Source organism: Protopterus annectens, chromosome 6.part1 (genome assembly GCF_019279795.1).
Source record: "Protopterus annectens isolate FY-2018-M chromosome 6.part1, PAN1.0, whole genome shotgun sequence".
NCBI lineage: Eukaryota > Metazoa > Chordata > Ceratodontiformes > Protopteridae > Protopterus > Protopterus annectens.
Window position 1 is genome coordinate 487,098,778 of NC_056738.1, and position 14,254 is coordinate 487,113,031.

A 14,254-nucleotide genomic window follows, 5' to 3' on the forward strand; every position below is an offset into this window, starting at 1 on the left:
CTGGAAATGTAACTGCAATCACCCCACTTAGTCTTCCTTCACTTTTATTTGTGTACTCCCTCACTCTTCACCCTCCCTCCTTTTTACACATCTTACGTCTTCCTCTCTCAATTACCCAATACCTACTCTAATTCTCAGCTTAGCATAACTTCTACTGTCTACTGCTCCCCATAGCTCTACCTACTCCTGCCCCTCATTCAACTGATACTATCTCTCGCCATCTTATCCTCTTCTCTATAAAACCTCTCTAACACTGCTTCCTGTTTACCTCACATCTACGAAACTAACACTTGATCCTCCATATGTCTCTACTCCCATATTCTACCACCTTCTCATTTAACCACCTCTATATTCACTTTTCTGCCTCACTTGCAGAGTTCTTTAATATGTTGTAATAATTTGTTCACCTGTTTAAGTGATTGTACATACTTCTTACTATACTTATTTTCTTTTCATTACCTCTCAAAGCTGTACTGTGCATCTAATATTTGTACGATTTAAACTGCAATCTTCAGTATTGTTTGTTTATTATTTTGGAGCTTTTCTCCCCGGGTCTCCGCTGGAAAAGGGCGCAAGCTCAGACGTATTAACCCGGTCAACAAATGTCAAATAAATAAATACAATGAAATTGTGGGAGCAATACATGTAGAAGAATGTTTTTTGTGAGGTTTAAGAGAAGGCAGGAATTTAATAATTTATGTAATGTTACTTCGATTGTAGGATATAAAACAATATGTGATGTATAGTATTTGTATGTAAATGTACATCTTTTAATATGATGTGGTAACTTTTATATAAATGTTAAGTTTGCCACTGTCACAAGTGATAATTCAGTGAAGTTGTTTAAAAAACTCTGGTCTTGATTCCAGCCCAAAGAAAGTCCTCCAACTTTTTCAATTTCCAAGTACTTCCCTCTTTGTAAGCAACCAAAAGGACGGTCTTAAATGGACTATATAAATGGCAACATACCTCTGTAATACCAACAGTCAGTGATCCATTTCCATGTGCATTATCTGATGGGTCTGTACTGTTTTTATGATAAGTACAACAAAACAGTTCATGGCCCTTTTAGGGCCATTCCACTAAAATTTCAAACTCAAGTTATTTTAGAGGCAACAACAAGGTGTAACATCCTCCCATAACAAAATATGACAAACTGAAAGCCCATCTTACAGGTGGGGCAGGCTTTGCTACACATTTGCTTCAGGAAATCATTAAATTGTGTACCTCCCTAGAGTTCTTCAGTGCTTTGTTTTTTATTTTTTTTGTTTGTTTTTTCCTTTGTGTGTTACTACCGTCACAGTTGGTCTTGAGGGAAGTCTTAGACTTCTGTATCATCTGTGTACATCTCTTGCTTGTCACAATGTACACACATGTACATATGTAAAAAATAGTTTATCTCTAAGTTAGGACAATATTGTTTACGGAAACACACTTCAGGTTTCATGCTTTGAAAAATTGATCTGTGTAGTGTATTTCTTCTTGTAATGATATTCTATAGTTATGTCAAGAATCTAAATGGCAATGCTCAGATCTGCTCTGAGCTACAAGCAAAATGGCATTAAATATACTGATCCCAAGGATATTACCAATATCCTGGCAGGCAGATTGATTCATTGCCAACTTCACCCCCTAAAGGAACCATCTCAATACAAAAAGATTGCCAAATTCCGGTACTTACAACCACACAGGTAAAAAACACACTCTCCAAAGCTAAGAATACAGCATCCATGGAATCAGACGACATCCTGGGCTATGTACTACATGAACTACAAGATGAACTGGCACCTCACCTAAGTGTCATGTTTAATCATAGCCTCACTTCAGGCTTTGTGCCCAATAAGTGGCACACAGCTACAGTTATCCCACTCCACAAGGGGGGGATCCACCTTGGATCCTGGGAACTGTCGTCTCATCACTCTGACGAGCCTGATCTGCAAAGCCATGGAATGCATTATCATGGACCTTATAAACAAAGACATTGGCGATCTTCAAACACTGGACCCCACCCAGTTTGGTTTCATAAAGGGCCGATCTGGTCTCCTCATCCTGATTGACTTCTTCAAATTAGTCTCCAGAGCCGTGGACGAGGGTAAGAAGGTCCACACAGCCTATCTGGACCTCGCCAAGGCCTTCGACACCACCCCCCCCACTCTGGAATCTTAGATAAACTTACTAAGCTGGGCATTAATCCCTACGTCACTCAGGCTGCCAACTGGCTTACTGACAGAACCCAGACTGTAAAAGTAGCCCTCTCAAAATCCAGCTCCAGACAAGTGACAAGCGGAGTACCACAGGGTTCAATCCTGGGACCGCTCTTGTTTGGCGTCTTCTTCTCTGAAGTACAGGCCAGCACTAAGGGACTCTGGCTGACAAAGTTCGCAAATGACTGCAAACTGGGAGCCATTATTGAATCCCCAAATTATGTGGATATTCTACAAAAGGGCCTTACAGAAACAGATGCTTGGTGCCAGAGCCATGGGCTCAAGCTCAATGCAAGGCAATGTTTAGTTATCCCCTTTGGGGAAAAAAACATAAACCCATGAATTACCACATAAGTGGCAGTACACTAAACACCGAAAGTGTGATAAGGGACTTAAGGTCACAGGTGGACAGTGGTCTCACCTTCGATAACCACATAGCCACAACAGTCAGGAAATCCTTCTCTGTGGCACACCTTATCACTAAGGGCATTTCATCCAGAAAAAAGGAGGTCATTGTCCCACTGTACTCATCCCTCAGACCCATTATAGAGTACAGCGCCCCATTTGTTATGTACCTCACAAGACATCTGCAACAACTGGTAAGGACACAGAAAGAATCACAGGCCTAAAGCATATGCCGTATGCTGACTGTCTAAAAAAACCTCCAGCTATACTCTGTCACGTATCACCTACTCAGAGGCATTGTCTGCTTAACATACAAGGCCATGTCAAACCCAGTGCTGTTGGACATGCTACACTTAAAGAAATCCCAATCCCTCAGAGCTAAATGCACCAGGGATCTAAACCTGGTCATCGCAATGAACAAAACATGCTGTAGGGATAGGTTCCTGACCCAGCGAGTCCCCATACTCTGGAATGGACTACCCATACATGTAAAGCTGAATGCCTCTTTGGCCATCTTCAAAAGGAACCGTGATGATTGGATGGGAGATAGGAAATTCACCCCGGGGATCACGTTATTTGCCCTGCTAGACAGGGGAGCAGGGAAGTAAATATTCTGGGAAGAAATTTATTTATATTATTTGATTTGGAAAGTCGTTGAGGTTCCATTATGAGCCTGTTTTCATGGAGGCCCGGGAGAAATGCGAGGCCGCATGCTCCAGATGCATGTCTTTGGAATGGTGAATTCGGAAGGAAACCTTACCCACAGGAGAACATGAACAACCACACATGCTCACAGAAGGCACCCCAGCCGAACCGAGAACCAACTCTTTTGCTGTGAGGTGACAATGTTAACCACTGCACCACTGTGCCGCCCTGGGGTACCCAGGGAATTGTTATGGCTAGGCTAGTATAGGCCCTAGGGCCGATAGCCTAGTACCAACCTATGAACCTATGGGACCCACATGTACAGTAGACATTATGGCTAATAGCATGCTAACATTTTACCTATGAAGTGGGTCCTGAACTTTCTGAAGTGATATTCTCATAGGAACAGAGTTGTAGTGATTTTTAGTAACAGTACAAGTTAAAAAAACATGCAGTGGATAGTTTGATTGTCTGGATTACCTTCTGCACAGAAAATAAATGAGACTCCAGATTAAGTTAATAATGAGATTATTCATATAGTTTGAATAAAATATTCTGGAAGGTGTAACAAGTTTTTTGGGGATAACTTGTAAACTATTCGTACTCTGTGTGCCTGGATTATCCTTTCTCCTGACATGGGATGCTGCAATCTCTTTTGCAGGTATTTTTTCTGTAAATAAGTTTTCACTACTAAACATAATTCTTCACTGTTAGAACAACACACAAACTTCTTTTCTTTTCAAAGCTGTTATTATTGCAAAATAGTTGGGAATGTGTGAGAGATTTTTTTCGAAAATTATTTTCAACGATTTCTAGACAGTGTTAGTAAATATGGTCTTCTATTTCACCAGCAGGACTTTAGTCATGGCTGCAGTACAACAGCATTACTTACTGACACTCTACTTGCTAATTAATTTGAAACTCTTCTTGCTGGAGTTTTTTTTAAGTAATACAAAGATTTTTAACATTCTCATTTTTCTTTATAATTTGCATAGTCTTAGGTCTTTTTATGATCCTGTGATTTAGGTTAACTGCTTACCTTCTTAGTAGGACTGTAAAAGTTAAACTTGGTAGTAATTATTTTTGTCATAATATCCACTTGAGTTCCCCAAGGATCTGTCCTTGTTCCATACCCTTTTAACTGTTTATCTTTTGTCTTAAGAGAAAGATAAGCCTTCACATGTTACAACACTTTACGCAGACGACCTTCTTCTTTGTAGTAGACTTCTTGTAAGTAACATTCAGGCATCTTTCCAGAAAAGATATAATTCTTACTTGTAACTGGTGTAAGATCATTAGCCTTACTGATAATAGTTATAAAACTCATGTGCTATTTTGATCTGCTAACACGCTTCCTGATAAGCATGTTTATTCTTTCTGATCACCCTTAATGAAATATTAACTCAGGTCGTTGAATTTAAAACCCCCACACCATGGTTTTAACCCTACCTTATTCTTTTAATTTTATGTATCCTGGATGTGCATTAAAGCTCTGGAATAACTAAAATGAATTAGACTGACTGAGGCTAGGATTGTAGTAACAAAAATAACTGAATTTAGACACTTTAATATACTTCATTATTTTTTAAACAAATTAACTCTTAACAGAAGAGCTCAATCTAGATACATAAAATGTACCAAATAAGTTTGATGTCTGTTTGTGCTCCCTCCTTCTGTCATCATATATCATTGCCTTTTCTCTTTGTGGGAATATTTGCCACCTTTTATACAACGATCTGGCTTTTTTACTTTATTTCTCTCTGCTATTACAGCTGCCTAAAAATGCTGTACATATTGCATGCACACATTCGTGGTTGTTTTTACATTTCACTGTTGTATATGCTGTTACTGTTCCCTGAACACAATGTCGTATAGAAATATGTAGAAGAGCTTACTTGGTATTCAGCCCACCCCACTGGGTGAAACAGTAGCAGTTTCACTTAGATTAATTCATAAGTGAATATTCAGTAGGCTTTTGGACCCCACTGCAAGATACTAATGGTGTGTGTGTGTGTGTGTGTGTGTGTGTGTGTGTGTGTGTGTCAGGTGATTCTTCTGTATAAACTAGCTTTTGTGAAATGTGTATATTTGGTAATTTATGTAATAACACATTTGAACAGCTTTACAACATGTTTTTAGATTTTCTGTTTTGACCCCTTTCAGCAGCCTGATGCTCTGTCCTTGTTTCATCTCCAGAACTACACACACTTACATAAGGGTTAGCTTGAATAGAAGCATTACATGTTAACTTCTGGAGACTATTACCCTAGCATTCACTCTGTTTGCTGCTGCCATTGCTTGTGTGTAATTTTGGTGATCCAGTCCCAGTCTCCTGATAATGCACCCTAGCAGTCATTCTGTTTGCTGCTGCCATTGCCCAGTGTGTGCTTTTGGTGGTCCAATTCCAATGTGATCACTCCTCTCTGATCCTTTTCCTGGCTTACTGCCATTAATATCAGTCCACCAGCTGATACTTCAACCCAAGGTTGCTCCTGCCAAGGTGCAGTACTTGACATTTGCACGTATAGAATCTCAGTTGTAATCCCATTTCTGAGGACTTGATCAGCCTTTGTTGACCCTTATCCCCGTCATTCAGTATTGCACCTAATTTTGTGTCATAAAGTAAAGAGGCTTAGTCTGTTCTGTGTCTTGGGTATGTCAGAAACAAACACACTGAAGAGTCCTGGTCTCTGGACAGAAACTTCCTGTGGTACTCCACTTGTCAGTTTCCTCCTGATATTGTCTTTTTCTGCAGACTTGTCTGTAATATTCTGCAACCCAGCATTCCAGTTCTTCGGTCTTGATTTTGTACCCCCTCTCCACTTTTCCTAATAGCCACCTGTGCAGGACAGTGCTGTTAGTGGCTCCATATAAGCTATGTACAGTGGTACTGCCATGTCAAGTTATTCTATAACCCGGTCTTAAAAATATATTAGATTTGATTGACAACTCTTTTATCCTTAAAATTTTATTGTTGGTTGTCCTGGAGATTGCCATACAGGAAAGCAGTCAACCACCCTCCAGAATTTTTCCAGTACTTTATCCTGCCACACTGTTAGGCTAATAGACCTGTAGTTCCCTGGAATTTTCCTCTTCCTTCTTTATACAAGGCTACCACACTCTTCCAGTCATTGAGCATTTCTGTGGTTGCCAGCAATCTGTTAAAAAAACAAAAACAGTTTATGGAGTATACACCAGCAAAAATATCAGGTTTCTGAGGGCTCAGTGACATACTCCTGCTCATCCTTATACTTAATTCTACTTAAGCCTGCATTTCCCACTTGGTCTTCCCCCCAGTTTGTCCTTATGCCTGTCCAGTGCTCTCCCGACTCTGCCTTACCTTTCTCATAGCATGACACCCACCCCTATCTTTAGTTTGTGAAGACTTAATTTAAGTAGTCAATTAATATGTCTGAATTTGACAAATGTCTGTGCTCTCTGTGTATGTCTATCACTCCTATCTTTTGTCAGCCAAGCCAGGTCTGTTCTTTCCTTTCTTCCTGTTCACTAGATACATAGAGAAGTTTTAGTTTTCCCTTTTGATTTCTTAGACCAACTCCCTTTTACCTCAAAACTGTATTGCCAAAATCTGCATGTTTGGCATTATGTTTGCCTCTTCTCCCTCCCTATCCAGTCTCTTCCACTTGTTTTTGCTGTATCTTTAGCTTTAATCACTAACTTCATCTTTGTGTAAACTCACCGGCTTTGCCTCTGTTTGTATTTTCTTTTTGCTTCTTCCTCAAATAATTTTCTATAGCCTCAGTACTGAATCCCTGACTAGTTCCCATAGCTTGTTTACTTCCTCACCTTTTCCTCCATTCCATGTCTCATTTTAGACCTTTTCCCCTAAGCCATCATAATCCGTTCCCTTAAAATCTGACATAATTGTCTCTGCGTTTTTTTTCACTGTCTCACTGTAAATCACACACTGGTATGATCACTGAATAATGGTGCCCTCAGTGGGAGTTATCTGATTCCCCTCCACCTTAATTTGGACAGCATTTAGAAGTCTCTCTTGCTCCATCTCTCTCTCCTTTCTAGCATAGTCTTGCACTCAGCTGAACCAATCATGGTCTTTGACCTTAGTCCGTTCTCGCTTCTCCACCCTGAAACTCAGAATCTTAGTTTGCTCCTGATAGTTTCAAGTCCTATATAACTGTATCTCTCATCCTCGTCTCCACCACTCATTTTTGTTCAGTGTCTTGTCCTACTTCCTTGATGTGGTTCAGAGGCTGATGTACTATGCTGATTCTCTGGCACTCTTAACAGTCTGCAACTGCCAGGGGGCTTACTAGGTTCTAACTTTGCCTACTGCATTGACTGCTTCTTAGAGGTGCTGTTCTTTCTCTTTTCTCTGACCTCAGATTTGGTACTATGCTTTGTGTGAGAGTCACTTTTCTCTCCATTTCTTTTTTTCATTCCTGACCAACTTGTATCCAATCTGGCTCCCACCCTTATTATTAGTAGTCCGTGTTTCTAAATTAGCAGCCACATCCAGCCTATCCTCCTATATTACTACTTGCATCTACTCATCTTCCTACTCAAACTACTTGTACTGGATAGTAACAGTACCCAACTATGCTTTAAATTACCCTTGAGTGCCCTCTTTTACACATTTTATTTTATTTGTTCTTTGTTGACCAGGTTAGTTCCACTAGGCTAGTGGCCTCTTTTTAGGGGAGATCCGAGTTGATTTTTATGCTACAAGGGGAAATTTGGCCAGGGCATTGGGGACATCCTGTACTCGTTAGCATATGGGGACACTATTCAAAGCTGCACTTCCTGTCTTCCATTCCAAGCACGAAGGCAGCTTGGAGAAGGAAGTTGTTACCTGAATGTATGGAGGTTTGAAAGGGAGATACTTTGGGTTTGGTCACTAACAATCGATCAGAGGAGGCAGTAATTACATTCAAGGAGGAGTCTGAAGTTAAAAAGGTGTTTAGTGAAGATGGTGTGTCGGATGTGGCAGAAAAAGCAATTGAGGCAGTGAAAAAACAAGCAGTTAAGTCAGAAGGGTATGAAAAGGATTCAGAAGATTTATTTCAGTATTTCAGCAAAACTTGTTTGAGTTAGAAGTTGCAACTCAAAGCTGTGTTATTGCAGCCCTCCAGTCTGGCAGGTTGTGAGAGGATTACCTTAAATAAATGACTCCACAAAGTGTACTGGAGAGTGAAGCAGCAGTATCTTGTGGAGAAGTCATGGTCAATATTCAGGAGAAGGGAGGGAAAGAAGTTATAGAAGGTAAATTGTATGCCATGACATTGAAAGGAGGAAAAAAGTAAGAGAAGAGGAGGAATGGAGAGAAGTGTTGAGAAAGAAGGAAACATATGTTTACGTAGTAAGAAAAAAACGGAACTCGAAAGATACAAAGTGTGAGACACAGTTATAGCAGCCTTGGGAAAATGACCTAATGAGGTAAGAATTTTTACTCACTTTAATTGATAGACTTTTATGACATTATATTTCAAATCGGGCAATATATGGAGATTTTTTTTTTCCGATAGGTTTGAAAAAAGACATACTGTAGCCCATGGAACTCTTATGTGGTACACATGTTTAATAGAGAAACTGGAAAAAGAATTGATGTACAGTTTCGAATGGAGGTGGATATGGATGCAGTAAAAGACAGATTAAAAACTGTATACAAAGAAGTGTTGGACACTATGAAAATGTATGATGATAGAGGATTATGAATTGGGGGATAAGATTGTGGGGTATTTTGAAGATGGAATATGCACAATGTTATCTTTTTCTAAGTATAATAACCCCTGAATGAAATAGAGGTTATGTTAGATATAAAAGACAGCCAAAAACGTGCTTTTTTGTGGAAAGAATGATCATTTAATAAGCAACTGTGATAAAAGAAAATCTTTTGTTTGTGAAAAAGTGGGGCATGAAGCAACGAAATGTGAATCAATGTATAAAAATATGGGGAAATGGGACGCAAATAATTGTGATAAACAACTACAGATTGAAAAAAAGACAAAAGGATGTTTGCATGAAGAAGCAGAAAATGTTTAAAATTAAGTTAAAAAATACCAAAATAAATTAAAAACTTGAAATATAAAGAAAATGAAAATGATGAAGGATTGGAGTTAGTGCTCGAAACAATTGAAGAGGAAGATAGTAACTGGAAAATAGTAAGAGCTAAAAGAAATTCAGTAGGTAAAAGAGTGAGAAATAGGAAAAGAAAATTCAAAAGTGTGATTACAAAAGAAAAAAAAGTTAAGTGATATGATGTAAATATAACACATCTACAAAAATTTGAGAATCTTATCCATAAACATGAATAGTTGTAAAAAACATTAAAAGAAGGTTAGGTGTACTGGAATGGTGTATGTTACATCATTTGCATGTAATTATTCTAGAAGATACAAGAATCTTAACAGAAGGTGAAAGAAAGCAGTTGGAAAAATTATGGGTTGAGAATATTGTATGAAATATGGGAAGAGTTGCATGTTCAGCGATTACTGCATTATGTAACACAATACTTAAAATCTTAGATTATACTTTTGTAGAGTTAAGTAGAATAACAGTATTAGATGTAAGATATAACAAGGATGTATACAGAATTATTGCAGTGTATGCATATGTTACAAAAAAGGGAGTGGAAATGTTCAACAAATTTGAATTACATAAGGATAAATATGGAAATAATATTGATGGGAGATTTTATTTGAGATTTAAGGGGAAAAAAACAAGGGAATGATGTCAAAACAGTACACAAAGTAATGAAAAGTTATATATATGGGATAATATACACTGGACATAGCAGTGAAAATTAAGACAGAAGTTGATTATTTTATAATATCTTATACCTTGAATATTATAAAAAAGGAATAAAAGAAACATGTTTTTCAGACCATTTAGCTATATAGATAGAAATAAAAGAAAAAGAATAATGCATAAAAAAGATAGGTAAAGGTATTAAACGTTTGAATTTAAAGGATTTAAATGAAAAAGAAAGAAAAGTGGTGAATTATGGGAAGATCCCATAGAAATGAGAATGTTTTATAAAAAATTGGACTGATTAGTGGTTAAGTTTCAAAGGGAAGTATCAGATGTGCTTTTTAGAATGTCAAATGATAGAAAAAAGATAAAAATATAGGCTATGTCAAACATATTCAGAGAAACACTAAGATAAAAAGCTGTATGAAAAGGAGAGAGAAATCTATGAAAAGAATAACAGAAGATTAAGAAAATGTTATATAAACAGAAGTACCTTTTACAAGGGAAAAAGGAAGAAATGGATCCATATTTGAATAAAACAGTGAAAGAAAACGAGAGAGTAATAAGAGAATTGGAAACCAGTGAAGGGGAAAAGGGCGAATACACACAAAGAAATATTTGAATAATTAAAAATATATTTAATAAGAGAGAGAAAAGAGAAACAAATATGGAAAGTAAATAAGTAAAGATGAGAATGGGACTGTGGAAAGAAATATAAGCATAGGAGAAGTTGATGAAATTTTAAAATACTTTGATATGGAAAAGGCCATGGGTTTGGATGAAATGGAAAAGGCCATGGGTTTGGATGAAATTGTGTCATATGTATGATAATATGAAAAATTGGCAAACTGTATATGTTGTAAAGGTTTTAAATGAAAGCTGAGACAAAGGAATAATTGAAAAAAAAAAAGATTTGTACAGGAGCCAAGAAATTTATATGGAAAAAAGGGAAGAAAGAGGATATTGGCAATTGGAAGCTAAAAGTATTAAATAATACAGATTATAAAATATATATGAGAATAATACGGAAAAGATTAACAAAAGGTATGGATAAGATTGATGAAACCTATAAATTTTGTGGAAAAAACGAAAAGGAAGCCAAAGATTTATTATGGGTTTTAAGAGAAGTAATAGATGATATAAACAAAAAAGTAGACGCTAAAGTATTTATTGGAGATGTAAACAAAGCATTTTATAAAATATAGTATGACGAATTGTAGAGTATATTGAAGGATTACAATGTAAGTGGCAAAATAAGTTATAAGATTGGTATATGAGAATAATAAAAATAATACTACATGGTGGTTAAGTAAAGAAATAAGAATAGAAGGTGGCGTAAGACAAGGTTGTCAAGCAAGTAGTATTTTATTAATGTTAGTAATGAATGTGATTATAAATGCAATGAGTAAAAAACTGGAAATGATGACGTATAGGATAATGGAGGGTATTTGTGTACCAGTTATTCTTACTTATGCATAGATATACTTTGTTACTAAAGACAAGAAATGAATGGAAAAAGGAATTAAGGAATTAAATAAGTACTTAAAACGCTTGGTTTAAGCATAAATAAGGACAAAGGTAAAGAATTTGGATCATTAGATGAGCTAGAGCATATTAATTTTAATGAAGTAGAAATTTTAGGAATACTATTTGGAACTAATATAAAAAAGGAGACACAATTGGAGAAATTGATACAAAAACTGAGAGAAATGTCATATTTTGGAAGACGTGTAGATTATTATACAAGAAAAAGGTGCATTTAATAAATTATATATTTTTAGGTAAGATTGCCTATTTGATGTGTGTATATATGATCCCAACTAAATATGAAAGCTGTTATTGGTTATATTCTCATTTTTATGGGGATCAAGATTAAATCTGGTGAGGAGAGGAATCTTTTATGTTCAGGAAAAAGGAAGAGGATTAGAACTAATCTGTTATACATGCAGCTTCATTTAGTCTGTATAAAGAGATGAAGGGACTGACAAAGAAAACGGGAATATAGTAAATGATATAATGAAAAATAATTGCAAAGAAGTTTGAACAAGTTTAAGATATGGGAAAAGATATAAGATTAATTAATGAGGTTAAAGAATATCAAAATAAAATAATACTATGAAAATTGAAATTAGAAAATGTGGAAAAAAGTGTATGAAAGTATAATGAGCAAATGTTATATTTATACATGGAAAACTTAGATAATAAAAAAGAAAGCAGTTAAAAACAGGCTTATATGGAACAAAAAATATATAAATGCAAAGATTTTGTGGAGTCTGATGAAATGTAAATTACCCGTTAAAGCAAATATATCATGTAAAAGAATTCAGGAAAGAATATATAACTAGTGTGGAGAAATTGAGATGACAGAACATGTATTGTTTGAATTGTATAAGAGTAAAAAAAAAGTGTGGGGAAATTCTATGAAGTTAATGTACTCAGTGATGTGAAAAGTATGAATATAGTAGAATATGGATATTAGTGATAAACAGAAATGAAAGAAATTGATAAAATGTTTTGTGGGTCATATGGAATGAAAGATTTAATTAAATAAAATATAATGGAAAATGGATATTAGCAGAAATTCTAGAAGATAAATCTATGGTTGTGGAAAAAAGTGGAGGTAATTGAAATGATTAAAGTTAATAAGTTAAATGATGTTAAAATGTAAAATGTAAGCAAGTGTAAATAATTTATGCATTATAAATAATATAAAGTAAGATATTTTACATCCACATGAGCTACCACCAAATGAAGCGGATGAGGGACCTCTATTTAATGTTTCATCCAATTATGATTGTTTTCTTTTTTCTTCTGTGCATTTCTGTTCTGTCCAGCAGGTTTCACTGTTGATACATTTTTAACATGAGTAGCTTTACAAATAGATTTTCAACACAAGCCCCTGTACAAATCAGATTGATATACAAATGACTTATAATTCTTTACAAAACTCCAGCTAGCTATGCTGGCATATGTTACACATCCACTGCCCTACTTCTCCTGGCATAGCTGGCAATGCCTCACATCTTGTGACATACCTCCCTAGACTGTATGAAGAGAGATATCATAGAGTTCTCAAAATGTGTCCCAGGTTGGTATGAACCTAGCACTGAGAAGCATTCTACCTCCTGCAAGGATGATGCCTCAATGCGAGCAGAAAATGACCTGACTTAAATAATTGACTTAGTTCCTGGTGTCATTCTAAGGTGGGTGCAGTATTTGTCAGCATGAAAGGAGATAGTCAACAGACCACATCTCCCCTCTACACGTTTGGATATTAAGTAAAACATTCTGTAAAAAGGCACTTTGGAGGAGAACATTGTAAAACTGAAAATGCTTCCGACATAGCCAGTGAGTACCAAGAAAATCTAAAGGTGTTACTGCTCAACGCTAGGAGTTTAAACAAGAAATTCCACTGCCTTCAAGCCCTCACCCTAGAGAATGCTGACCTCTTTGAAGTCACTGAGACATGGTCTAAAGCCGTGGATAACACCCCAGCAGTGCAAGGCTAAAATGCCTTCCACACATTTAGACTAGCTATTACACAGGCAGGGACTAAAGGTGGAGGTTTCTCAATTTGCTTAACAAAATTATTATACCTGAAAGCTGGTTGAACAAGATGATAAACTTAAGCTTCTCCATGTTTAAATCACCATAGGCAAATTCCTAAATGACTTCCTTGTAAGCCTTCTGTGACCCTGGAAACCCGTAACACATAATTAAGCTTATTGGAAACACTCGCCGTCCAACTCAGTGCTATATTCTTGTGCAACTTTAATTACCTCACTATTAACTGGGAATCATATGTGACACAAAACGTGTAGGCACAGAGATTCCTAGATTTTGTAAAAACAAACTTCCTGGACCACATTGTCAATAAGCTGACCAGGGGTGCAAACATACTGGATCTGGTCGTCACTAATATGGAAGAGCTTTGCACACCCCCTGGTATAATATCTTGTTTGGTAAGGTCAGACCACAAAACGGTCTCCTTTGAAGTAAAAGTAAAACCTGGAACCCCATCTAACTCTGGAATTTTCAGGAAGGCTAACGTCACTCTACTAAATGATAACTTGAAAAAAATTTCAATCTCTGTTAAACTCAGGACATTGCTGCCTATGTGAAACTGTTCACAGAAACCTTCTACATGCTTGTTAATTGCTGCGTAGAGGTGGTTGGACCCACTAGATAAAAGTCCAGATCTAACTTAAAAAAAACAAGCCACCCAAGTGGAATCGCAACATCAGTAGGTCATATAACAAAAGGAAGAAATT

The 14,254-nt window shown here is 36.6% G+C and overlaps 1 protein-coding gene across 1 annotated transcript in view; it reads left to right on the forward strand.

Moving 5' to 3' along the window:
* Positions 1 to 14,254, forward strand: part of PIKFYVE (phosphoinositide kinase, FYVE-type zinc finger containing) — a 3,858,188-nt gene that overhangs the window by 1,648,846 nt on the left and 2,195,088 nt on the right. Inside the window, 1 exon segment of the mRNA XM_044075403.1 lies at positions 638 to 667. Within this exon segment, the coding sequence (XP_043931338.1) occupies positions 638 to 667 (30 nt within the window).